Genomic DNA, 25,541 nt, shown 5'->3' on the forward strand with positions numbered 1-25,541 from the left:
CTTTTCTCCCTGCAGGCAAATCACCTCAGTTGTTTATTTAAGTGTGACGTATTTATCAAGCCAGAGCCAACAGATGAGCTGCCATCCCAAATTCCACACAAAATCACTCAGGTGCTGGCCAGCCTCTGGGAACAGCTAGATGACTAATTCTGTGTGTTTTTAAACTAATCCTCCATTTGTTTGCTGTCAGGTACAGCACCAACCATGGAGAATGACCAGCCTCCCACCTCAACTGGGCAGGACATCCAGGGGCAGAGAGGGGATAAATCTGCCCCTGGCTCTCAGGCCCCTGATCCAGCACCCATGGAGCAACCAAATGCCTGCCCTGAAGCAGCTGTGTGTGATATCTCAGAGGAGCTGAGCCGGCAGCTGGAGGACATTATTAAAACCTATGGGTCTGCTGTGAGCCTAATGGAGAAGGAAAGTGCCACTACAGGAACTGACAGGCCTGAGAAGGGAGAGCCAGGCAGCATGGAGGATGCAGAGTATGAAGATGTAAATGAGGAGAGTGAGAAAGAGAAGCTGGCTCCTGGGGATGCTTCCAGAGCAAAAGAAGCCAGTGGCAGCAAGGAGCAAAAGCTAGAGAAGAAAATCCTGAAAGGACTAGGCAAGTACTTGCATACTTATACAGCCCTTCTGTGAACAGAAGTAAAAACTCCCTGGTTCTTGCTTTTCCTAGTGTTGAGCTGCTGCTATGGATGATACAGACCTCTAGTTACCACTGAAAATTACAGCGGCTCTTACAACCTTCTTCTAACTGATAACTATCTTCAGCAGTTACCCAACAGATACATGTAGGCTGTGTCAGATATTATTCCTTTTAAAAAGGCAAAATCTTTGGATTATCTCACATAATTCTGATGTACTATTGGGCTGCCCAAACTAGTTAGCGAAAGCTATGAGTCTGATGACACACTGTGCAAGGCTGCCTCTTAGACAAAGGAAAACCTGGCCTCTTGCTTGTGCCTCAGTAAATTTATTTCTTCCCCTGCTTCCTCAGGTATTATTTATTACCGGTTATAACGGTGTTAATGGTGCTACTATGTGGTGTGGAAATCTGCAGAGCAAATTCACTGTTATGCCCGAGTTGCCTTTCCTCTAGCAGACCTCCAGACTCATCACAGACTATATGAAATAAGCCAATAAGCTTATCTTCTCTAAGTACAGTGCGTAGAGAGCAGCTCGGCTATGGCAGGGCTCTGTTAGCTGAGCTGGAAAGAAGTCTCAGATTTTTGTAACGTCCTTCCTACTGGGCAGCCGCTAGAGAGCAATGTAGCTACATCCGATCTTGCAAACGCAAGTCATCTGCCTTTCTGCATTTAACTCAGGACAGTCTTCAAGCCTCTACTTCACCAGACAACCCAAACCCAACAGCAGACTAATCCTATGGGAAAAATCACTAAAGGACGTTCTTACAGACAAGGGATTAAGCATAGGACAGAGCAAGGATTTTTTTTTTTCCCCGAATTCCTTGAATATCCAGGAAAAGAAAGCTAATCAGCTTCTACTGGTTTGGGTTTGGTGCAGTTGTTGGTACCTCTCTACTATCAGTGAAAACACTACCAAAGCTCAGTTTTCCAGCTGCAGTTGCAACAGTTTTCGCTCCAGGGTTTTATTTAAGCTCTTTTCAACTTGTTTATACTGGTGCGGTAGCAAGAACTGAGTGTGAAACAGTGGATTTTCTTCACAGGCAGTATTCCTGAACTGCGTTAGGCCTGAAGCAGAATGAGTCCAACATAAAGCAGAAAACAAATTTGCTCTCGCAGCTTCAGGAAAGAGGATCATATAGGAAAGACCTTTCAAGCCCCAGCCATCCTTATCTCCAGGGACACCAGGGAGATTTTGTATTTGATGAACAAATAGTGTTCAAGTTTAAGCTCTTACGCAGGGCTGGAATGAATACCAAGAGGTATCAGAAGAGAAGCAATGCATAAATGGCTATGTAGTGATTTAGCTATGCATGCCCAGATAGTTATTAGACTGTCTCTGGTACCTGTACTGTCTTTGTCAGGTCAGGGAACTGATTGCACCCCTATCATGTAGTCCACACCTGGCTGGCAGTAACTGCTTCTCTGAGTGTTTCCATCAACACCACAGTCTTCATACCTGACTTAATCTTCCTCATGTCTTGTATGGGTTGAGCAGCACAGGAGCTGAGTACACCAGCTTTGATCAGTTTTTGCCTGCAAATAGATCTGGTTTCAGAGTTTGCATCCTGTTTCAGTCAAATGTGCCATATATGTGATCCAGTAATGTCGCAAAAATATTAAATGAAAATCAGATTATACAGGACAAAGACATTTCACAGCCAGTTCTTTTGCTAGAAGACAGCCCATTACTGAGGTCTGAAATGGAGGAAGATTCAAGCATGTTTGTTCATACAGGGAGAAGAAAAATCCAGAAATTTGTTGCAAAATTTATTCCTTCCTTCCAAAATACCTCATTTCTCATGGAGTTTTTACAGATCCATGCATCAAACAAACAATTTCATAATAATACATGAGCTACAAACTACCTCTACTATCACATCTTTGCTGCTTTTTTTATTTTTAAGGGAAGGAAGCCACCTTACTGATGCAAAGCTTGAACAAGCTGAATACTCCAGAGGAGAAGCTGGACCTGTTATTTAAGAAGTATGCTGAGCTGGTTAGTACAGCATTGGTTCTTTTCTGTGCAAACTGTCTATACAGGAAGGTATAAAAAGCATATGCTATGTAGTGTGGTCAAACCTCATGTAGTTATACCGTCTGTGCTGGTAGTTATATCCCAAAATAATTGTCAGGGTCAAATAATCAATTATGGGTGAGAAGGAGAAAGAAAGTAAAACATGAGGAAAACAAGCTGGACTTTGGGTTAAAAAACTGATGAGGCAGAATATTTGTACTTAAAGGCAATTCTAGTAAACCAGCTCACACCGGAGACTAGTGTCTCGGCTCCCGCCTCCCCCTTCTGCAAGGAGTTTTACATACCTCTGCATGCGAGCATTGCTTTAAACTGTGTATCAGTGATTTAACCAAAATGAAAATAAATCAGAGCTTAGTAGAAAATGTTAGAGAGCAGAAGATCAGAAAACGCAGAACTGAGGCTGATCATGACAGAAACTACAACACAGTGAAATGAAGAGTCAAAGCCCTTGCCACCATGTCACCTCTGTAACACTGCCACCTCCCTGACTCTATTCTTTCCCTACTCTATTCTTTCCATAAGGTGGGTTATTTTCAGATCAAGTGTTTTCTTCTACTTAAAGGGCTGTATGGCCTTAAGCTGTGGAAATCTTACAAATGAGAAGACTGCAGCATTTAACAGTATGTGGAGTGCTGAAAAATGTGCTAAGCAGAACACTGACTTTGTAACTGGTTTTATGCACAGATGTGTCCATGCCTCATCATAGTGTGAAGTTCAGCTTTCCCTTTTTTCATGTAAAATCCTCTGATTTCATAATATGATCTCAGGCTGTTTATGGTTTAGCTCATGCTTAAAGGGACTTCATGCCCACAGATTAACTGAAATGGGTCTTCTTCATCTGTAATGTACTCTCCACTGCATTCAAATATCACTGAAGCACTTTATAAAACAGGGGCCATATTGCCCTGTGGGAGAAAGGTGCTAAAAGAAAATACCGAGTATTCATTTTTGACATCCTGGGCAATGTGACTAAATTAAACCACTTGATAAATACAACTAAAAGCTTGTTGGATAAAACCTGAAACTGCTTACTTAGCATGGCTGAGGGGTGTACTGTGGTTAACAACTTATCAGCAGTAAGCTGCAGTAGTTATCACTCTTTGCTCCCTCTTATTATCCCCATCACACACTTCAGGTCACTTTTTACCTTTGCCGCACTGTTTTCCAACTGGGTCAGCTCACTGGCTGGGTGAACCCTGTGGTGACACAAACACTTATTGCAGCACAGCTCAGGGGAAGGTGCAGCCATGTGCAGGCTGAGCTGGGTGCTGGCAATGGCTTCAGCCCTGTTAGTGCTGTTACTGCTAGCTGTGGTTTAAGATGATCTGCTCAGGCACACTATGCAGCACCAGCACTACCCCACAGACTATATACTGTTTAACTGTTAATACAAGCCCCGGCACAATCTATAGCAAGGGCTACCCCAAAAGATGGAAGTCATCAGGGAAGGCAGGGCTAGTGTGAAGGAAGCCATGCCTGCAGGGACGGGAAAGCAAGATAGCATAGCCCTTTGGGTACCAGCTGTGCCACACTTCTTGCCATTATAGAACATTTTATTCACTAATACTGATGTAGGCAGAATGCTTGGGGCTAGTAAAGCAGGCTGTGCTTTACCTCAGCTTTTTTCTACAAACAGCTGTTGCAGAATTGCTTGTAACCAGCTTATTTTCAGTGGTCCTGAGGGTCTCGCAAGTGCTGGGTGCAAGAACTATGCCCTAATAAATAAAAGTGTTACCATTGTCTTCAGTGAGATCAAGATAAAACTTTTTTTCTTAAGTGGAGAGTTCACCTCTCTATGTCAGCCTTCCAAAATCAGAATTCCTTCTATTTGTAGTTAGGTTTAGCCAACATTAATTATTCTTAAAAATTTATCATTGGTGGCCCTTTTGTCATTCCTGTTTACCAGTGAATTCCCTTCTTCAGTGCAAAAGTAAGACTGTGTCTGAGACATTCCTGAGAACTTTAAAATACAAGCTTTTAGCACAAGTCATTTCTGTGGGGGGAAAAACAAAAAAGCAGAAAATGTTTGGAAGACTTCTCATATCACAATTAAGACCTACTTTATTCTAAGCCCCATATCTCACACAGCTTGAGTGAATCCTCTCAGATTTGTATAAATCATTATCCACTCAGCACAGGCTGCACATGCAAAATAGGAACCTTTTTGTGTGTTTTTGAAAGGGAAAAGGCCAAAATCAAGCTTATAAAGGAAAACAAATGTCAGCCTTCATTACAGAGAAGCTATTTTTTCCCTACAATACTAGAAATATTATTTCAGCTAGTGCGGCTTGATTAGATGCAAAAGCCCCTGTTCTGATCTATTGGGGTAAAAACACACAATTACACATGCTGAAAGTTGGGCATAAACTGTAAATATACTCCAAGCTGCTGATTGCATTGTTTCATGGCATGCCTAGCTGTGATTTGATTGATAATACACACAGCTCTGTACTGTAAGTATAAATTACAGAACATATGCAGAAAATAAAACCTCAGGCAGAGAAAGTGTAATATATGATGGCTGTTGACCTTGTTTGAGCTACACATCATTCCCCTGCACTCACAGACTTTCCCAGTCATACCAGGGTTAATAATACTAGTGGTACCATATTGCTAGATGATGTAGTCTTAACAGCAGATGTTATTATCAAGGTTTGCACACTGCAGCTCATGTGCTGATATTTTTCAACCAAAAAACATCTGAACTTCAGAAATATCTCTCAACGCATGCATGCCTGTAATACAGCAAGGAGGGCTGCTGTGTTTTGGAAAGGGAGAAAATCTGTAAAAGCTTCAGAGGTGAAATGCTTCTTTGATGTGACTGTTATGGTGTTAATATGTAATGCAGGGAATTTTTCCAAAACAGGCAGTAACAGGCATATGCTAGAAGTGACTGTCCTATGTGGGGACTGGTGTTAGCAATTCTGTTGATGCCCCTCATTCCCCTTCCAAATACATCCTCCTCCCTGCCAGCTGTCTGGGGAAGGCAGGACCCATGCACCCACAGGAACAGCAGGTTTCCAAGTGAATGTCAGGGATTGTCCATGTTTTCTTTAGCAATTATATGGAGCCAAAGAGCCCAAAAGAGGTTTGATTCACCGTAACCCACCTGCATTGTTGATGGCAGCTCCAGAAACACAAGTGAGGAGTGCTCCCATGTGCTCCTGTGAGGAAGAGGAGCCTGGGAGGAGGAGGTGCCCACTCATCATTTTGGGGAACACTTCCCTCCAGAGCATTCTCCTCCATCAGCAGCAAAGACCCCACACAAACAGCATCCCTGGTTTCCAGCACCAATTTGCTGGAAGCTGTTTCTTTTTCAGGAAGCTGCAAAACCAGAATGAGCAACTCCTGCGTTGTCTCATGGTGTGGAGAAATCTCACCAGCCGCTCAAGTTCCTAACATTGACACAGATAAAAACCTCACGGATGTCCTTCAAAGAAGTTCAGACCAGGGAAGAAAAGGCTGAAATGGTGTGACAAGAGTGTAAAAATTATGTTCACCCACCCACACTACAGCACACTTGGGACTGTTGCAGCAGCGGGCTTGCAACTCCCTTCAGGTCACTCTCTCCTCTCCCATTAGTGCTGATAAAAACGGAACATTTCCTAAGCGGTTAAGAAAGTGTAAAGAGTTTCCTAAACCCAAATGATCTAGATTTCTTTCCTCTCCTGTCTCTATTTCATTTTAATCCTTGTTCTTTGCCCAGCTTGAAGAACATCGTGCTGAGCAAAAAAAGCTCAAGTACCTGCAGAAGAGGCAGGCCCAGATCACCAAGGAGAAGGACCATCTACAGAGTGAGCACAGCCGAGCCATCCTCGCCCGCAGCAAGCTTGAGAGCCTGTGCCGGGAGCTCCAGAGGCACAACAAAAACCTCAAGGTGAGTAGTGGCCTTATCAAGATACCTGGCAGGGGGGTAAAAGACGATGCTGCTGCCTTCCATCTTGCTCTAGTACCAAAACAAAGAGACATTTTCAACTGCACATGCAATATATAATTATGCATATGCTGTAGATTTGAGGCCCATTTATACCAAGTCGTCTTTATTTCTTGCTTGGAAATAGCCAAGCATTTTTGGGTGTTGAGTTTGCTCACATTAGCTGTAAGTGCCCGTTGCATTATAAGGGAGCCCAGCACAGAGAAAACCAGTGGTGCTAACAGACCAGGCCATGGGACTGCAAGTGTGAAGAATAACAGCTTTGCTCCAGGGGACTTACTGAAGGCTGGGCTATGTTTTCATGTAATTTGAGCAGTTGGGCATTTTCAAGTGATGTGTGAGGGTCAATCAGGACATTCACCTAAAGACATCAAACCTCAAGAAAAGAAGAATGCCAGCTCTGTTTGTAGAAGTTGTTTGGATTACAAGAATCAGTTCAAAAAGGAAATTTTCAGGAGTGTCAAAAGGCTGGGATCCATATGCCATGTCTTGCCTGTTGCTTGGTGCATCACACCATTTAAATGTGAAATTTATAACATGATTATACTTCTTGGAAAACTTTAGGTTCAAGAAATATATTTCTGTTGTGATCCTTCTTTTTTCCCGAGTACATGTTAGTGATGGTGGTGGTATTATTATACAAAATCCTCTGCTTTGATCTATTCAAAATCCTTCCTTATGGGGATATAGTTATGTACAAAATTACACATATAAATTGTCATGAGCAAGAATTTCACCTGATATAACCTCTATTAAGTGGAATGGATTTTCATCCATTTTCACCAGCTCAGGAGCAGGCCTTCAGAGTGTAAATCTGACTTCTATTGTACATTGGTAAGAATATAGCTGGGAGGGGGAGCAGCCACATATACACTCAAACTGTGCACCAGTAGAAGGACAAAAGCAGTATAAGAGAGAGATAGGAAAACTAGAAGCAGATCTCTGTGTGCTCAGTTATAGTAGCACAAAACTGGTAGTGCCAATTAAATTTGTGTCTGTCATTGTACCAGACCTGAACCATACACCTTGATATTGATCCACATTGATTTACCGGACTTCCTTTGGGCAAAATCTTTCAATGGAGATACAAGCTAATTTTTAAGTCATTTAAGAGAACAGTGTACAGTGCTTTGCATAGACTTAACTGAGATTTCTAAACAAGCCATATAAGTGGAACAAAACAGTGGAAACTGGATTATAGAGAAAAAAAAATTACTATATTTGTAAATTTTTTTGGAACAGGACTTGTTGAATTCCTCACACTATTGCCCAGATACTTATTATTCTCACTTATTAATCTCACTACAGGAGTGCATGATTTTCCTCTCTCTTTGCATATAAATACTTCATTAAACATTTCATCTTTACATTTAGAGAAGCCTTTTTCCCAGCATCTTTTTGTTTGTTGGACTGTTTTATTTTGGGACTATGTCTCCTAAACAAACCTATCAATTTCAGACTCAGTTCTGGTTTTTATCCTGTACCTCTACCAGGTGAGCCAGGAAAGGTACCTGAGCTGATCAGGTAGCAGGAAGAAGTGTTCAAATTTTTGCCACTTCTTTCTAAGAACTTGGAGACTTTCCAAGAAACCCAGAATATTAGCTTTCCTCTGGTTCCTATGCTTTCAGTGTAAAAAAATCCATAATTAAATAAGACAGTAAGACAAAATAGACTTGTAGAATGAATGGGAATGTAAATTAATAAACAAAAGCATTCAATATTTTTATTTGGTTTTGTCTCTAAGAATTATTAACATAATTCTTGGAATATTCGCCTTTAAGCTTTAGCTCCTGGAGATCTGTGCGTCTCCAGAATCTCATCTTCTGTTTATTTAAATTAATACCAATTTCTTCCACTTATGACTGTACCGAGAGGGCCCAAAACAGCAGAGTCCATTAAATATTATTTTTAAAATCTTCTGCTTAAGTAACTTTTATTTTGGTTTTGGCAGGACTGAAAGCTGATTCAGAATTTTTTAACTCTTGGGATTAACACTTCTGATTATGCTCCAAAGTGTAGGAGATTCCGTCATTTCAATAGCAAAGGAGAATCTGGCCTGTCCAGATCACGAACCTCCTCTGATTTACCATGTGGTACATTATATGCACATCACGTCATGTAAATGTCATCTTCGCTCATCTGGTGTGTGGAATTCCCATTAACTGGATATCAGTGCAGCCAAGTGGTGATGAATATGCAGTGTGGATCTGCGCTGAAAATCCACAGGACAGATCAGAGAAGAAAAATTTCTGGTTAGTACTGGATACTGGCCTCAAAATCTGATTTATTTACAGCCCAGCTATCCAGATTATTTCCTTGCAGCTACACTTCACAGCAGAAAACAGATGTTTAATTCTCCTTCCAATAAAAGCGGAATAAATATTCGTGAAATAGCAGAATGTGTTCCCACTGCAATAGAGTAGCTCTGGTAAGACCAACAGCAACACCTTTTTCTGCATCGTATTCATGTTCTGTCAATTATCTGACAGTTTGGTGGTTATTTAGCATCTTGTAGTGACATGAACATCTCAGGTCCCTTGTCCTTCCTGCTATCAGGCATTAAGCAATGACTTTCATGCAAATGTTACGAAAGTCAACAGCTTTGATTATAGGCTCAGCTCCAAACTGTCTCAGACCATGATGCCTGGGAACAAAGAGAATGATTAATTGAAAATGAAGAGTCTGCACTCATATCATCTCAGCTGATATGGCTTCAGCAGACGAACAGTCTTCCTGAGTTGCCCCAAGGAGGCATGAGGACCAGAGACAATCCTGCCCTTCTGTTTGCAAATTATCACACATTCCCGTGATAAATCCCAAACTGTGGAATATCCTTGTCTTAATTTTGCAAGGTTTTATTCAATGCATTTTTATGTTTTAAGCAGTAGATCGCAAGACTGATAGCAGTACTGCAATAGGACACAAGAATCTTTGATACATCTCTGATAGGGTAGGTGTGGATCACAAAGACTAAGAAAGGGCAGAGGAAAGGCAATAATGGTTTTTGGTCAGACTTCAGTCTTCTGCAAGGAGAAATCTAAAAGAATTTTCAATGACTTCTTTTTCTCACTAAAACTGAACACTTGCTTTCAAACTATTAAGAGAATAAGCACAGAGTGAAGCAGCTGGCAAGGCCGATCATGGTTTGCAAGTTACGAATTCACCATGATGATGCTGAGTCACCACCCCAGACACCCTCTTGCTCCCTACACCCAAGCAAGCCAGGAGCTCTGGACTCTGCACAGTTATTTCAGCTTCTACAGCAATAGCACAAAACAAAACAGTCTACATGATGGCATCTTGAAATGGGAAAGACTAAGGAACTGGTTGGAAAAAGATGCATTTTCTCAGTTTACGGAGACAGGTATAAGCAGAGATGGGGCTGCAGCCTTGTGATAATAAAACTTGGGTGATGCCAGTGATTTGGGGTTTGCCAGACTGTGCCTGTCCAGTGAGGTGGGTAAAGCAGAGCTGGCACCAGAGCCCCAGAACAGAGCTGGCAGGGATGCAAAGCTCTGCTTGTGGCATCTGGGCATCTGACCCCCTCCCTGGCTCTAGTGTAGATGCAGCCTCAGGCATAGGCTTTTACAGCTAGTAGAGGCTCAGGTTTAAATAGACACCTCCAAAGACCTATTACTATTTCCAGGGTATTACCAGTAGAACCTAGAAACCTCTGACATTGAAACTTAGGGATCAGACACCAGCCTACCATCAGCTGGGTATTGGCAGCATTGGCATGGCAGAGCACTGGAACACAGAAGGTTTTGTTCCTTTGGGCAGGGAAGAGGCAATGCCTGCAAGTCCCTGCATAGTGCCTTAGCCACACAGTTGCCCTTCTGTTCAGACAGCTCTTCTCACCCACACCCACCCTTAATCTGCCTGGGATTTTAGGGATTTCAGAAGTCACTGCTGTTTTATGAGGGACTCTGAGGAGCCCTCTGGGACACAGCCAGATCCCCAAGCAAATATCTTCCTAAGATATCTTTTTCTCTGAAGCAGAAGAGGTCAAGAGAAATAATGTGCCCTGCAACTAAATGCTTCCTGGCTTAATGTCTTTAACCTTGAATATTTGTATTGTCTCTGTGCTGTGTAATTATTCTAGCTCAGAGGAGAGAATGAGGAGGAAATAAGATCCCCTGAGTAACACATGCACAGAGGTTTGGTTGGTTTTTCTTTTTCTTTTTTTTTTCCCCTACATTTCTGTGATTGCTACTCTAGGGAATGTCTCATTTCACCTTGTAACAGAAATGTTCAGTGTGACATGCGCACCATCCACTGATTTTTTTGGTTTATATTCAGCTGGATTTATTACTCCGGAGAGCTATAAATCACAGCAGTGACATGTTATAACACCATCTCATCCACTGGAACAATAAAGTACTTTTGAGGAAGGATGTTTTGAAGCCATAGAAATATGACTTCAGACATGCAAGTTCAATTTTTCACTCTGTCTTTGATTTCTTGATGTGAGAGCACCTGGTCATTCTTCTCCCTGCCAAGGGCTGCACCTATCCAATTGAGAACTAAAAAGCTTGAGCAGTTTTTCAAACAGTGTATTAGAGGTAAAATGGAGCTCTGACTTGACCAAAAGCTATCCAGGAATTCAAGTTTAATCTGGCAAAGTTTTGAACAAAAATAAAAAGGACCTGCTTGTAAACATACCCTTTCAAAAAAGAAATAAAAAATGTTTCATTTGGGAATGCTAAAGGAGCTGATTTAAAACACCTTCTAAGTAGCATTTTTAACTGTACTTTGGAACAGCATTTCTATTTCAATATTGCACTAAAAAGATCTAACCTTAAAGTGATTACAAACAACACAGCCCTATTTCTGGTCAAGCAAAATGTTTCAGGCTAAATTAAAATCATTCTCACCAATGTAAAAAATAAATAAATATTGGAGGGCTTCTCTTTCACCTTGCTGCAAACTTTGTGTGTGTCCAATTTCATCACAGGGACTGAACCAGGACCCCTCCAAGTCATTTGCTCAGCTCTATCTGAAACTATTTCTTCCACTTAAGAGTGAGAATCCTTCTGGGCTTACACTTTGTTTTACTCTGTCTGTGAGTACTCACATGTGTTCTTGTGTGAACTGAAGAGCACAGCAGGGCTTCTTGGTGATTTCTTTGCACTATGGTATTATTAGCACTAATGGCTCCAATACTTTCCTCCCCTCATCCAAGGTGTTGTCATCTCTGTCACTCCCTGGTGAGCTAAAGGACAAACATCCCCTGCCTTGAACAGCAGCTGTCCAAGATCAGGCTTGTGTAGTGCATGCTAAGTAGAGTTAGGGTCATTTGGTATTCATCTTACTTTAAGACACCTTTTAAGTCAAAATTATGATATAAATTATACCTCATTAGAGTCAGCTAAGGCTTTATTCAAGTACATTTATAGAAACTATCCATATGCAGTGTTACCAGAGATTTTTATGTAAATGACTACGATAGCTGAAACCTCATTAGAGTGTGCCATTTACATGCTGCAGAGTGGATTCTTAGCGTGATTCTGGCATGATTTGTAACTACAGCAGATACTGTCCTAGCCACTGCACATCAGGATTACATTCCACAGAAGGGCAGACTGCCCTGGAAGAAAATGAGTAGGGAATAAAACTAGTCCATATTTCTGGATCTAAAGCAATGAATCCAGATTCTTTCTGCATTGTCTTTTATATCCAAATCCAAACCAGAATTTCAGTAATTTTAAAGGAAAAAAAAATAATCTCCAGGGTTCTCCAGGCAAAATTCTGATTCTTTGCTTTGATTCTGTAAGAAACAGACCATAAGCTTTCCTTGATTGCATTACCTAATAAATCAGTGCAAATGCTGGTGTCACTAAAAAAACTAGGGAAGAAAGATTGAGGAATTGGGATGAATTCTGTGGAAAGTGATGGATTTCTCGTAAACATTGAAGTCCAAAAAACTATAAATTTGATATGAGGATTCCTAATTAAAAGGAGGCAATTTAAAGAGTGATTTTTTGATTCAATCAAAAAGAATTTTGATAAAAGTGCTTTTGACTACTTCCACTGAATATCCTCTTCCAAATCAAAAGCTGTGCTGCAGTATCATGAATCAAGACATGCATGTATGCCCCCTTTCCAGGCTTGCTTTGATCTGAAACTGCTCTACATCCATCTTTGTAAATGAAAATTCTTAGTTCCCTAATTTTTTCAAGGCCAGTATGTAATTTGCTCTGTAAATTTAGAATCATGCCTAATGCTGGAGCAGATGAAAGCAAGAAAATCTCCACAGAGGAATACAAACATGTATAATCCTTCAAAGGGAAGCATTAAGCTACTCTGAAACAGTATCTTTCTCGAACCTCTTATTATGTGTCTTACATGACTGCATTCTCTCCCATTTAACAACAGGAAGAAACAATTCAGCGGGCACGGGAGGAAGATGAGAAGAGGAAAGAAATAACTAATCATTTTCAAGGCACACTGAGTGAAATCCAAGCACAGATCGAGCAGCAAAGTGAGAGGAACATGAAGCTCTGCCAGGAGAACACAGAGCTTGCAGAGAAGCTGAAAAGCATCATCGACCAGTATGAGCTGCGGGAAGAGGTGAGAGCAATGCCCTGGCTGCCCACAGGGACAGGCAGCAAACCTGGTTTCACTGAGGGAAAGCAGAAAGCATTGCTAGCCTGTCCTTCCTGCTGGCTACCATGTCTCATGGAGATAACAAGGGCAGTACCCCAAGCTGGCCTATGCATGTAACAAGCCAACCAGACTCTGTGTGACAAACTCTGAGGCCAAGGGGTTGTGTGAACCAGCACCCTGCCTGCAGCAGCCACCACACCCTTGTCGCTCTGGGGACAGGGGCCAAGACACCCAAGCAGTGAGGAGTGCCAGCCGTCCCTGTCCCTCTCACAGCTTCCCCAAATCGCCAGGGATCTCCCCAGCTCTCCTTTCCTGCTTCCCCTAAGTCACCCCCAGAACACCTCCCAGCTGCCATCTTTTTGGACAGCCTGCTTTGTTGCTGATGCCAGGTACACTTGTGTTCCCTTCAGACACGAGTCTGATGGGCTCTGGTGTAAATGCTTTGACCCTTTCTCAGAAGCAGAAAATTAAGATGACAGATAAAGGAGGCCCTTTGCATTGGAATAGATTCTTTTTTGCAGGCACAATGCTCACCGTAAGATCAGGCAGATAATAGCCAGCTGGGAAATTATTCGTTCTGTACACATTAGAGTTGGTCAGAAAATTTTGACACAAAAACATCTCTTCAGTAAGATCCCAAACTACCTTTTTTTTTTAGTATTTTATGACAAATGCTAAAAAAACACCACAAGGGGTCTTTTTATTGTTTCTAAATACTTTTACTGTGAGCCTCAGTGCAATCAGACATTATCATACTGAATAAAACATAAGTAATCTGTCCTTAAAATATGGAATGCCCAATACAATACATGCATTACCAAATCTATTGAATCATTTATGAAGCCTTCTGCTGAATGAAGGTAATGTACGTTCCTGTCTTGTGGTTTCTGCTAGAAGAAGATGAAAAACAGAGGGGTGTAATCAGAATATTGGCTCCTATGAATTTTATATGAACGAATCAAAAGTGAATGAAGAGGTCTATCAGCAACATTTACCTCGCAAAGGTCACCATGAAGCCAGACATTATACAGGGCAGAAGATACCTCTGGCTCAGCTGGTTTGATCTCCACATCCCCACTCATGTACTTTCACCCAGGCCCTCCAAGCCCATGTTGTGTGTGTATGGCCAGAGCAAAGGGTGTGTACGGGGCTTGTACTTACAGAGCTGTGTACAGCAGGTGCAATGTATCTACATATTTATCTACACAGTGGCTTAGATCTGCTGGCCAGTTAACAGCTTAAAAAAGTGTCCCTCCTGCATGTTTTCTATTGATGAGCAATTATTTGATCTTCAGTTATATTGGATTGTACTGATGACTTCATATCTAGACTATGGAACTGGTAAAGACTCTAAAGTATTTTATTTTATTTTACTTTATTATTTTATTTTATATTCATAAAATAAATCAAAATAGGTAATGTAAACAGGTTTCTTTTCCCATGCAAATTCTGGCACAATTTGTTCTTGTCAGTGCTGTAGTTTTTTAATGATTGCAGTAGGGTGGGATTCTTCCTGTTTTGCAATGTTTTTTTCTTATGAGCGTTCCAGTAGACAGCTGTACGTGTGTGAGCATGAAGCTCTGTATACATAACTAAAGCTGCACATTCAGCAGAACTTATTTTCTTACAGCACCTTGATAAAATATTTAAGCACAGAGAACTTCAACAGAAACTGGTGGATGCCAAGTTGGAGCAGTCTCAGGAAATGATGAAGGAAGCCGAGGAGCGACATCAGAAAGAAAAGGAATATGTACCTGTCCTTCTAATCTGCCTGCCTCTTTCCTAACCTTAGGTCAAAATGAGCCCTGCATGCTATCTCACTAATGCATTGGTTCTTCGGGTCCGAGCTGGGTTACAGTAGCAGAGATGCTTTTATTGCTACTGTCAATGCTGAATGTAAAGAAACAGCATCTGAAAGGCTGCTTCCATTGCCATTTACAGATTTGGAAGCTAACTGCAGAGTGGTAGGTTAGAGCACAGACTGCTCTAGCTAACTCAGCGTTACTACACAGTTGAATCATCATGATTGGTCAGGTGATGCCATTAGTTTTCAAAAGGCTATGATATTTGATACTCTATCTCCCCACATGATAAATGAGCATATTTAAACAGCCAGAGAGGAGAACAAGAACATGGGATTAACATGAGATGGCTGAAGGTTACTATCCCCCTAGGCTCATAACGTCCCCAGACATCCTCCTGTGGGTCTGATGGAGGAGGCTGCACTGATCTTATACTGTATGGACTTCCCAAAGTTCAATTTGACCTAGGGATTCAATTTTACTATCATCCCATAACTGCACAAGATCTCTGCACTGATCTAGTGGCTGGAATACCCACTCCTGCTCAGCTTTACTCCCAGCTAAAGGCTGAGGGGGAAGAGGAGCTAAGGGCTCACTGTGTGCACATCTGCATGTCACTGCATGACAATTTTTGGTCCAGCTCAGTTATTTTCTTTCCCTGTGATGCCCATGTAAAGACAAACCCCAAAATTTCATTCATGACCATTGGTTATTGGCAGGTGCAAATCCCAGGAAACATTTCCAAGAAATCCCTTGCAATGACAAAGCAAATTTGGGCTTACTTTATTGCTGTCACAGTTCTGCTACATAGTACCAGATTTCAGATACTGGGTGAAAAAACAACCAAACAACAAAACCAAACAAGCCACAAAAAAACTCCCAAGCAAACAAAAAAAAAAAAAAATCCAAGCAAACAAAAAAAACACCAACAAAAACAACAGAAGAAAACTGACATATACAGTTTTGTATCAATGATCTTTCTTACTGTGCCCCACAGAACATTTTGGGGTTGTCTTTGCCTGTGACTGGCCCTGTTCCTAGCCAGATCTTTGTGTAGTTTATCCAGAACTGATATGCCCAGTTTTGGTATTTTAATTTCTTCTAAGGCAGTGAACGTCATCACTATCTACATTTGGGAGTGGGAGATTTCCTTTGTGGCTTTGCTATGTATGACTAGCACCTAGGAAACAGCAGGTTTGAAAAGAAGCTACAAAGCCTTTAGGCAGTGGGCGTATAATGATATGCACCATGCACAAAGAATACTTTTTTATACTGTCCAAAGTAATGCTTAAAAACCCTGCCTTTGATGGAGGCTGGTGATGTATGGCTAACATCACCTTAGAGCAAAGTAGATTTAGCTGAAGAACTGAAGTGACTGGCCAAAAGCCATGCTACAAGTCAAGGCATGATTAGCATGCCATGATTCATCACAGGTAGCCCAGAACCCAGAGAGCTGGCCTACACTTGTCTCCCACCTTAATCCTATTGCTGAGCTCTTAGTCCCACCCACCCAGCTATTGTGCTAATGTCTGTGGGAGTAATGTATATATATCTGTATGTATGAAATCAAAGTAGTTTTGATGGAGTCCTCTCATTCAGATTAATTTCTCTCCAGCTCAGTAGTGTGCAAAGCCAGAGCCTTACTGTTTTTCAGTATCCTGTCATCTGAGGCAACAGCTTTCAAAACCTTTCTCTCGGCACCATTTTCTTACATCTCTACACATGACTTTTGGTGCAGGATTTTGCAAAGGTCTTTAAATGATTTTTTTCTCTATTCTTTTGTCCATTTGATTACTCCTTGTAGGCTCAGTTTGATGTCTTCCTAGGTAGTTCTTTCATGTAGGAATCTTTGCCCCTATACAAAACTTCTTTACCTCACACTAGGAGAAATGTCGTCTCCTGCAACCTCTGTACTTCACATCTCAGTAGGCAGATTGTCTCATTGCTTCCACAATCCATTCTACATGTGCAACAAAGAATGCAATTCCTATATAAGCAGCAATGGTTCATACTGTGTGGCCTTTCCAAAGGGTCAGATTGACCTAAAGATTCAATTTTACTATAACCCCTAACTGCTCAGCACTCCTTGGACTTTCTCCCCATACTGTACATTGTTAGCACTTGTAATGGAAACTTTGATGTGCAATTAATTGCAATTTAAATCCTCTGTGGCTTTCAAGTATATGACTGGAAGGTATTGATCAGATTTCTACATAATTGGAACTTGCAGAGTCTTGCAGCGAAAAGGGAAGCTTAATTTTCACTAAGCCAGTCCCTAGATCTATGTCATTAAATGGGAATGTATGTTCCTGGGGACTGGTTCTTTAATTCCTGAGCATGATGTGGCTGTCTGGGCCTCCAGCAGCTATCACTGCTCTAATAATATAGTGTAAGATCACTACACTTCACTGAAGTGCTGCTTTGTAAACACCACATGCAATATTTATTCATTTCTTTATACTCTGGCCTCCTTTTTACCACTTCATAGCCTATTAATAAATGTATCAGTTCTCCTGACTTGTTTTCTCCCAGCTTGGTGTTTGCAGATGACCTCAGGCTGCATAAGAGCACATGCTAATTTGAGCAAGCCTCTCTGTGGCTTTCTTTCATTATAGAAGATTTTAGTAATTTTTGAACTTGTACTGGCTGCAGAAGTTATGTGGGTCAGTAAGAGAGAGTACAGGCAAAAGAAGCAACTTTTCTTAGCCTTTGCTGTCCATCTCGTGCTGTGGCAGAAGATGTGGTGCAGGAGGTGGGACCTCTACATTATCCCAAGCACCATGGGCATGAAGGCAATCGTAGTTGAGATTTAAACAATACAGATAATAGCCCAGTTCTTGGAAGTAATAATTGGCCTTATAGACTAGGTAGCTCTGAAGCTTTCCAAAGCACTTTTCATTAAATCATTCAAACCAGACACCCTAGAATTCATTAAAAAAAAAAAAAAAGAAGAAAAAGGGGAATCTTAAAAATCCAGATTTCATCCAAACTTAAAAAAAAGGCCAAACTAATTATTTCTCTGTATGTAAAACATACTGTCTCCCAAGAAAACAAATGCACGAACTGAGGCTCATTTAATCCAGGCCTACTCATACCATCTCTTTTTACTGGTCACGACACAACCTATTTGAAATTTTAGTCAACAAGATCTTAACACAAGAATTTGACTCATCTCCATTAAATCAAGCATTAGATTAAATTCTCAAAATAAATATTAAGATGTAGGTATAAAACACAATGCACTATTGCTTCATAAAATGCGTACTTGAGCTGTGTAGATTCTTGTCTAGGTAATTGTAGATGGTAAAAAATAAGTGGGTCTAAATCAAAAGGGCAAATTGATGGAAGAAATATTTCTCTAGACCTTATATATATATATAAATGTGTTGGCAACAAGTCTAATTCAAATAGTCTCTGTGCCATGAATAGTGGTAAGGAGGGAATTCATTTTGTTGTTCAGTCAGCATTTGTAGGGTACATTCTTAGCTCTTTTGCCAGGTGGTATTCAAGTAGTTTATGTGTGTTATTTCCAGCAAAATGGTTAGAATAAAAGTTTTAATGAGGAGTCAAATGCATTTTCTGCATGTGGTTCTCCTCACCTTTCACTTCCAATATGAGAGTAGGATCTATTGACTTACATGGTACTTTTATTATCAACATATTTTCAGAGCCCAACAGAGGTGTTATAAGCAGTACAATTTAATCCAACAGAAGAAAGTCCTGTGGTAAACTGATTTGTTTCTACCTCATTTCTCAAAGCTATCATTAACATTCTTTTTCTAAAACACATTTGGCCTAACCAGTAAAACCCTTTACAAATGTATGGTGGGCAATAGGCACATTTCTTTTAACACTTCAGTAAATGTTTCGGCTTTCAGATTAAACCAATTGCTATAACATTGCCATGCACTTTAGAAGTGCTGACTCAGAACTGCAGCCTGGAAAAGTCTCTGTACAGTTCATTCCTACAATTCATTCAGACTTGACCAACCCTTCCATCTGCAGCCTGCACTTCATAATATCATTTTGCCAAATACCTTAAAGTGGGGAATCACATCTTCCCAGGAGCAGCCAGGGATAACACTGCAGCCAAGTTCTTCCCAGGCTGCCTCCTTGATCTAAGTAAGGCATTTATCACCCTGAGCTGGGATACTCCACTGAGAACGTGTCAATGGAAATGGAGCTCAAAGATAATAGGTACCAAAAAGCATATGACATTTACTATGTCATGAAATGACATAATAAATTTCTGAAAGCTCACAGATTTTCTGAGGCACATCTGGCTGTGACCATACCTGTGTGCTAAGTCCTGGTCATTAATGCAAAGGGGAGTTTGCCATTCACTGGAAAGCAGGAATTTGGCCAGAGCTGTGCTGAAATGAAAGTGCCAGAAAGTATTATAACCATTTTCTAGAAGTCTGCTGAAGATATGGTTAAATACCACACTTTCTAGAGCCCACTGTGCTGCAACTTCATTCCAAGTAGGTTTTGAACTCATATTCAAATATGCCTTTGGAAACCCTGTTCCATGTCTCAGGATAGCACTAGGTACTCTATCTTGCCTAACTCCTCTACATTCGTCCAAGAGTTAGATTACTCCTTATCACGGTAGTAGTGGCAAATCACAGGTAGGTGGAGGATGAGGATTCCCAACTGGTACACTAGGGACCTAACATTTTTTTCTCTGTTGCCCAAAACCCAGCTCCTGAATCAAGCTGCAGAATGGAAGCTCCAGGCCAAAATGTTAAAGGAGCAAGAGACTGTCCTGCAGGCACAGGTGACGTAGGAGAGGTGATTGCATGGTGTGCCTTTGTTTCCCCGTTTTTAACCCATGAGACATGTTCCAGGTAAAGTATCCACACTACTTTATATGTATTCCCACTAGCCTCATTCTGCAACCCATAGGCTATTGCAAAGGGGACAGGTTATTTTCAAGCCAACTGTAAGGTAAAATCCATACTGCAAATCATACTGTGGTATGTGGGTTTTTTAGTCTGGAGAAGAGAAGGCTCCAGGGAGATCTTATAGCAGCTTTACAGTACCTAAAGGGGGCTTACAATAAATGTGGGGATGGGCTTTGTATCAGGACCTGTAGTGATAGAGCAAGGGGTAATGGCTTTAAACTGCATGAGGGTAGATTTGAATTAGATCTAGGGAAGAAAATCTTTACTATGAGGTTGGTGAGGCACTGGCACAGGTTGCCTAGAGAAGTTGTAGATACCCCTTCCATAGCAGTGTTCAGGCCAGGCTGGATGTGACATTAAGCAACCCGGTCTAGTGCAAGGCATCGCTGCCTGTGGCAGGGGGTTGGAACTAGATGATGTTTAAGGTCCCTTCCAACCCTAACTGTTCTATAATACTATGATTTATGAGTGTTTAAAGTACTCAACTACATAACAATATGTGTGCCTTGGCTTGATTATTCACTGTAACTACACTTCAGGCAGGTTTCTAATCCAACGAAGCACTGGAGTACGTACATACCATGAAACACATTTACCAAACTGGAGCTGATGTGCTCATGGGATTTTCTGTACTGCGGTGTGAAGGCAACATTTTCATTAACTTCAGCAGGAATTCTGCCTGCTAAGGGCTTATACAAAGGATTTCAGTGTTTGGCTGGAATTTGAAACATTCAACAAAGTAAAAATGCTTGCCAAAATTATAGTAAGAGTCAGGCTGCAGTGAAAAGCAGTAAAAACAAGAAACAGGCAGTACATGCTACACTTTGAAAGTAATGCAATAATCCACCTTTAATGCAAGTGAGAACACACAATTACATGTTTGACTTTGGACTTTCACATCAAAAAGAGATAGCATTAGTAGATTTTCCTAGACTTACAAAAACAGCCATGTAGATTTATCTTCTTTAACTTGTCTGCAAGAAAGGTCCTCCCCAGCAGAGCTTTGGGGAGTGGGGAGGGTGTCAGTCCTTCAGCCCCCCTGCAGCTGCTCATCTCCTCACCCCTCAGGAAGTCCCTTCCAAGCCCTTGTTCACAGTTAGTCATACTGGGAAGTTGTTCCAGCTCTGCCCTTATAGATGTTCTAATTCCTACCTGTTGAGCAGTCAAGAAAGGCTATCATTAAACAGATAACCTGGAAACACGCTAAGAGGGGTTTGGTCCTTTACATGTTTTTTCAAAGGCTGAGATAAGCTGGTAATGCACCAAAGAACATCCCATAAACTGCTGCTGACACCAGTTTGACAGGTTCTGCAATCAAACCTCAAAGGCCTCCAGCTGAGTATGTCCCAACTGCAAACCTGCTCCCAATTTTCTCAGAGTGGTTTTAATTACACTTTTATGTTTAACCAGAAAGAGTTTGTATGGAAGCAGACCTCTGTAGACAGTTTAATGAAACTGAAGATACTGATAAAAGCAAGAATATATGAAGCATACATTTGAAATAGTAAAATTGGTTTTAGAACAATCCAGTCAAACAAGTCTGCAAAGGCATTGGTAATATATGTGCCTTTTGCAGACTTGGGTACATGAAAATTAAGTGATTCACTTTTTGAAATGAAATATGCATTAGTTAGAGCTCAAGTGTGAGAGCTCTGTCACCTACACAGTAACCTCCATTTGGAATTACTGGAAAGAATAACATCATTATTATTATTACTACTATTATTATTATTACTATTTCCAGTATAGTAGGCACTGAAGGGCCTCCCTCATGGACCAGGTGCCATTGTGGAAGTACAGAAGAGAAACAGCATAAAGAGCTCCTTGATGCAAACAGCAAAAAACAACAAATAGATATTAACAGAGGAACAGCTCCATGGAAACTATGAGAAGACGTTGGTCAGTGAGATAAGGAGAAGCCATAATACAGCCCCCATGGTCTGCTATAGTGAGTGAGTGAGATATCACTCCATTTTAGAGGAGATGATGAACACCCACTGTTTCCTTGAGCTGGAAGGAATCAGGGGGCATCATTTTCACACCTGCCTGCCACATCAGGGGAAATGATTTTCAAGCCTGTCTCTGGGTAGCACAGTCTGCCTGAGGTGGCCAAATCTGGCCCTCCAAATGGTGACAGAGATCTGGCACCAGCTGAGGGAATACACCCAAACCACACTGGTGCTTCCCAGGACGCTTCACACCCTCTCCAGGCATGTTGCTTAGGAAGACACTTTTAGCTTTGTGCTTTGAAACAAAGTGAGAAGATAAAAGTCAGCCAAGGCCTTTAATTTTCAGCAGCTGGCATAGTGCAATCACTGGGCTATGGCAATCAAGAACTTAACCGGGCCAAAGGGGTGTCCTCGCTGTAGCACCCTCACAGCATGATGATGCTGAGATATCCTTACTTCCCGAAGCCTTGCTCTCAGTCCTCACCTGGCAGCAGCACTGCCTGTGCTCCCCCTGCCCATGTTGTCAGGGCCACTGGATGGATGGTGCGCAGCAGTGAGGGGGCCCTCATCTCCCTAACTGAGGAGCAGGAGTGCATGCTCCTACTGAGAGACAGCTCTCACATGCTGTTCCCAGCCACTGTGGAAACATTAATTTATTATTCAAATTTAAATTGCATAAGCTATTCTTGGTGCTATGATATTGCCTCAGGCCCCAGCTGAGATCAGAGTTTGCCCTGTTCAAGCCTAAAAGGTTTTCAGTCTATTTAAACAATAGGCAAAAGTTGGAAAGGAAAAGCAGAGGCAGAGAACTGAGGTGAGGTTTTTAAGACAATGGCTCAGGGCTAGAAATCTCAATTCACTTGCTCTCACTCCTGCTCCTTTAATTGGCTTTGGGATGCTCAGGCATTTCTCCTTAGAGCCATGACATCTATTTCAAATGTCTCAGTATCAGTGTCCCACTTATGCTGTGGCACTCTAGCTGCTAAAACAAATCCCTTAGAGTTTATGTTTGTGCATAGGTCACAGCTCTGGCTACAGCCTGGTGCAAATACACTTTGTCAGCTACTTCTGATTTTGGCATCACAAGCTCTACGCAGACTAATCTCCCATGCCTTCACCCAGCTCAGTGGGCAAGGGCTGCAGCCAGTGCCTTGTTCACAGCCACCAAGACCCTAACTACCTAGTTTAAACTTACCTCAGGCACATCCATAGTACACTGAAGTTACAGCCATGACATGGGGCATCATAACAACTAGCCAGAATGAATGTGAAACACAATATAACGTTAGGTGTTCTGATTTCAAAATCAGAATTAAACCCACCCACTATTCACCACATTTTCTAAATCTTCTTTTCCTCAGTAACTGCAGAGTAGGCACCAGGGGAGGGTGTGTGTTGGCTGGCACCACACAGAATACAAGCTCCTAGGTGGTCATTTAGTCAGCACCCTGCTGGTGTGAAGAGGGCAGTTAGCCTCCAGCCAGACACCTGAATAGTGCAGACTGTTCTTGAATCTCCCATCACTCTGCACCCACCCTGCCTCAGCCACTGCATGTAACACCAGTCACTCTTCTAATGAGAGCTGTCAGGCTGGGCAGATGAAATCTCCAGTCACCTAAACATTGCTGGGGGTGCTCTGGAACCAGATAGAAGTGGATGAGATGGAGCTGCTCTTCTTACAGAAAAACTGATCTCAGACCTTTGGAAATGTAGTGGGTTTTTTTATATATAAAAGTCTGGATCACTGACAAAATACAGCCACAGATGAGTTTCCACATGGCTACCTAGTATAAACTGATAGCAAAATATGGAGCCCTAATAGTCTTAAACGCTGGTACATTGCAACAGATCTTTCTTCTGCTCTGCTTCATGAAGTGAAGTGAAACTGGCAGAAGAGGCTGTCAGGGGATTATTTTCTCTGCCTTTGCTGGCCTTGCCTGCAGCTGCAGCACACAGGCAGGCTACGAAACAGAGCTGACAAGGTGCCCTCTCAGCTCACTCAAACCACGAGCAGAGACAAAGCTGGAAGGGATCTAGTGCAGGATTACAGGGGTGTGAAGCCAAGGGTGGATTTTGCTTAGTGCTGGGGCTACCCTGTATGTCAGATAACATAGGAAGGGAACAGCAATGCTCCTCTTCCAACAGTGGAGTCCAGTGAAGCACATCAAGTGCTGCCTGGTGCAGCTCCTAGCCACAGCCTGAGCCACCAAGTGGGGACTGGAAAGATGGAAGAGGGGAAACTGTGGCTGTGGTGTAGATACCTCTCCCACAGTTCACTTGGACATCAGAAGCAGTTTACACAGGGTAGTACTCAGCTCCCCCTCTAAAGCCTGCCAGAGCTTATGTCCACAGGTTAAAGTTTGAGTCTGGCAATGTCTACATGGTTAAACAAAGCTTAGAGCTTAGCCCTCACCATGCTGGCTCTCACCTTGATTTAATCCCACTGCCTGGTTCTGCACAGCATCAGCGGTTGGACCAGATCAGGTTAGTCCCTGACCATGGACATGGGCTCAGGTATCACATTATCATTTTCCATTCTGTAGGTCATCCTAGGAGTCCTTTCCTTTAGATTTCAACCACAATTCTACATAGAAGTATACAGGGCCTGTGAGGAAAGGAAGGGAGTAGAAAGCTTTTCAGACTTTGATGCTGCCCTCTATAGTCCCTGTAGTTACCAAGAGAAATGTTTTCAGAAGTCTCTGCTTCTAGAGAACTCTTTTGCTTCTGAGCACCCAGTTTAGAGATGCCATAGCTGCAACATTCAGGAGAATAAGGCACCCATATTTCCCAGGTCTTTTTAAAATCACTGGCCTCGGTCTTCTATTTTTCCTCCATTTACCTTTCTGCAACAGAGAATCATAATAGCTTGCAACCTTAAAAAGATGCAGAGAGTCTCAGTTCCCTTATGTTTGTGTTTCATGGTCTCCAAACAGAAGCTAATTTGCTTGCCCAAACACAAAACTTAATATCTTCTACCAAAGAGGAAGTTCACCACCCTGGAGACTCTGAAATTTTACTGTGCTTTTTTTTCTGTGTTAATGCAGATCACTCTCTACTCTGAAAGGTTTGAAGAATTTCAGAAAACATTGACCAAAAGCAATGAAGTGTTTGCCACATTCAAACAGGAGATGGAGAAAGTGAGTAGCAGCTCATACCTGAACTCTATGCTTCACACTTTCCTTTTAAATTTTGGTATTTCTCCCTGCAATAATTTCATCTGGAATGGGACCATTTCTGCACATTTTGGAGAACAATCTCATCAGCATTCAAATAAGGTCTGGGGCACACTTAGCCACAACCGATAGCAGCTTACACTTCAGCAATGTAACCTGAACATTTTACTTTCCCTTTCAGATAAAACCAAAATTTCCCTGGAAGAACAATCATTTTACCTAGAAGTTAATGTGGTGGTTGGGTACAGACCCCTCCAGAGATATTGAATGGGGAGTCTGAAGCTGCATGTCAGCCCATGTCTCCAGGAGTGCCCAGAGCCTGCTGGGTGACTGACACTGGTACAGAAAGGTTGACACAGGCTACACATCTTCCTACCGGCACAGACAGGCAGATCTGAAGCCCATCAACACCTTCCCACCATTAAGCCCAAGTGGATGTTTCGCTGCTGCTGGTGTACTTATTTCCTGTAGTGAACAGGAGTCAAAAA

The 25,541-nt window shown here is 41.9% G+C and overlaps 1 protein-coding gene across 2 annotated transcripts in view; it reads left to right on the forward strand.

The window, feature by feature from the left end:
* TXLNB (taxilin beta) overlaps positions 1-25,541 on the forward strand; it is a 35,404-nt gene that overhangs the window by 4,622 nt on the left and 5,241 nt on the right. Inside the window, exons 2-9 of one of the 2 annotated variants that reach the window (XM_061378460.1) lie at positions 16-111; positions 191-607; positions 2,555-2,646; positions 6,392-6,562; positions 12,995-13,189; positions 14,856-14,975; positions 19,730-19,804; positions 24,925-25,017. In XM_061378460.1, the coding sequence (XP_061234444.1) occupies positions 205-607; positions 2,555-2,646; positions 6,392-6,562; positions 12,995-13,189; positions 14,856-14,975; positions 19,730-19,804; positions 24,925-25,017 (1,149 nt within the window). In that variant the 5' untranslated portion in view covers positions 16-111; positions 191-204. The remainder of the gene's footprint in view (positions 1-15; positions 112-190; positions 608-2,554; positions 2,647-6,391; positions 6,563-12,994; positions 13,190-14,855; positions 14,976-19,729; positions 19,805-24,924; positions 25,018-25,541) is intronic. The other variant, XM_061378461.1, reaches the window with a different exon arrangement.

This window comes from Neopsephotus bourkii, unplaced genomic scaffold, assembly GCF_033783945.1.
Source record: "Neopsephotus bourkii isolate Nb327-2 ecotype Australia unplaced genomic scaffold, CSIRO-AGI_Nbou_v1 NB_1765, whole genome shotgun sequence".
NCBI classification, from domain to species: Eukaryota; Metazoa; Chordata; class Aves; order Psittaciformes; family Psittacidae; genus Neopsephotus; species Neopsephotus bourkii.